The sequence below is a fragment of the Ochotona curzoniae genome, unplaced genomic scaffold (genome assembly GCF_017591425.1).
Source record: "Ochotona curzoniae isolate NIBS_2020 unplaced genomic scaffold, NIBS_Ocur_1.0 scaffold_1852, whole genome shotgun sequence".
Taxonomy (NCBI): domain Eukaryota; kingdom Metazoa; phylum Chordata; class Mammalia; order Lagomorpha; family Ochotonidae; genus Ochotona; species Ochotona curzoniae.
The window spans coordinates 11827969-11829504 of NW_024467087.1; the positions used below are offsets into that span (position 1 = coordinate 11827969).

Consider the following 1536-nt stretch of genomic DNA (forward strand, 5'->3'; position numbering starts at 1 on the left):
AGGAGCCATAAGAAAGTTTCTTCTTGGTCTCCCACATGGGTGCAGGGGCCCAAGCAGTTGGGCCATCCTCTGCTACTTTCTTAGGCCACAAGCAGAGAGCAGAATTGGAGCAGCCAGGACATGAATTGGCATCACAGGGTAGAGGATTAGTGTGCTGTGCCACCACACCAGCCCCAAGGGAAAAAAAAAATCTTTTTTTAAAAAAATAAAGTATCTCCTATTTCCTATTTTGGTACATGTTGGTACAAAGGTGTAACTACTCTTGATCCATATAAATTCTCATTTTGCATGTGAAGTATATGTGTTTTATATCAAAACAACATAGTAAGTAGCTTAAAGAAGCCATTTCAGACATGTGCAAACACAGGAATTTCAATGATGAGATTCAAATCCAATTCCCTCTCACAAGAATGTTTTCCTGTTGTTAATGCTTTGAAGGTTAGCCTTTTGCCATAAAAAAAAGGCAGGGGGTGGTCGTGTTTGACCGTCTGACAGGAATTAAGATGACTTGTCTTGTGTGTGTTTTGTGCTCTAGAACCCCTCATCAGACAGTTCTCTTTGCACTGTGCCGTTCCGTGACCTGCTGCAAGATGACTCCTTTCCAGTTGGTAGCCACGATAGCCTTCCTGGCCTGTGTGCTTCCACCCGCTTCAGGAGAAAATGCAGTGACTGTGCTGTGCTCCACAGAATGGTTCATGGTCACGGTCCACCCCTACATGCTGAACAATGATGTGTATGTTCACTTTTATGAGGTACATCTGGGTACGGGGTGTCCTGCCAATCATGTGGAGACATATGCCTACAGCTTCACCTACCGTGTTACTGAATGTGGCATCAGGGTCAAGGCTGTCTATGAAGACATAATTGTCTACAGCTCCGAGATACGCTATGCTTCCCTGAGCACATCCTCTAGGTATGTGATACCACTGACCTGTGCTGCTCCTCGGCACTCCCCGTGGCTCCCCATGCCTGCCTTTGCGAGATCAGCCGGTAAAGATAGCGGAGCCGTCCACCATAACACAGGCTACAAGGTGTCCACCTTAGCCCAGAGCAACAGCAAGACTGATGACAAATGTCCGTCTTGTATCTTCAGTGAACAGCAGTGGTTCCAGGCCCCACCTCACCAACTGGACATGGGGTACCAATCCGTGCAGGCATCTCCCTTTGGTGATGATTTTAAGGACTTTTGTCATTCTTCAAGTTGATTCCTGTATTCGGGGGCGTCGTGAAGATGCTGTCTCTGTCGTATCTACCAGTGCTTAACCATGTCGGCTAACGGATCAGAGGATTTGTCTCCTATGCGACCTTGTTGAGAGCCCAAGTGGTCCTTGCACTTGGGGCTCTCATGAAATGCTGTTTCTGTAATAATTATGTCGTATTTAATCATGTCATATAATAAGCTGTTCTTGTAGCTCTCTTAGGAACACTTTGGGGAAGGGATGGTCTATGGCAATGTCAACAATAAAGATTTTGTTAATAAAAAAAGCTTTTGTTAATAATGAGACAATGTTTCTGAGAAGAAAATAAAATCAAAAG

At 45.1% G+C, this 1536-nt stretch overlaps 1 protein-coding gene across 1 annotated transcript; it reads left to right on the forward strand.

Moving 5' to 3' along the window:
• The first annotated feature begins 590 nt into the window (after positions 1-590).
• PLAC1 (placenta enriched 1) lies at positions 591-1205 on the forward strand. The gene has a single exon (XM_041000059.1). It carries the CDS (start codon positions 591-593, stop codon positions 1203-1205), a length of 615 nt encoding a protein of 204 aa, XP_040855993.1.
• Positions 1206-1536: the final 331 nt, after the last annotated feature.

Bases quoted from the DNA above. Each gene is read 5' to 3' on its own strand.
- PLAC1 (XM_041000059.1), top strand. From the start codon at position 591: ATGACTCCTTTCCAGTTGGTAGCCACGATAGCCTTCCTGGCCTGTGTG.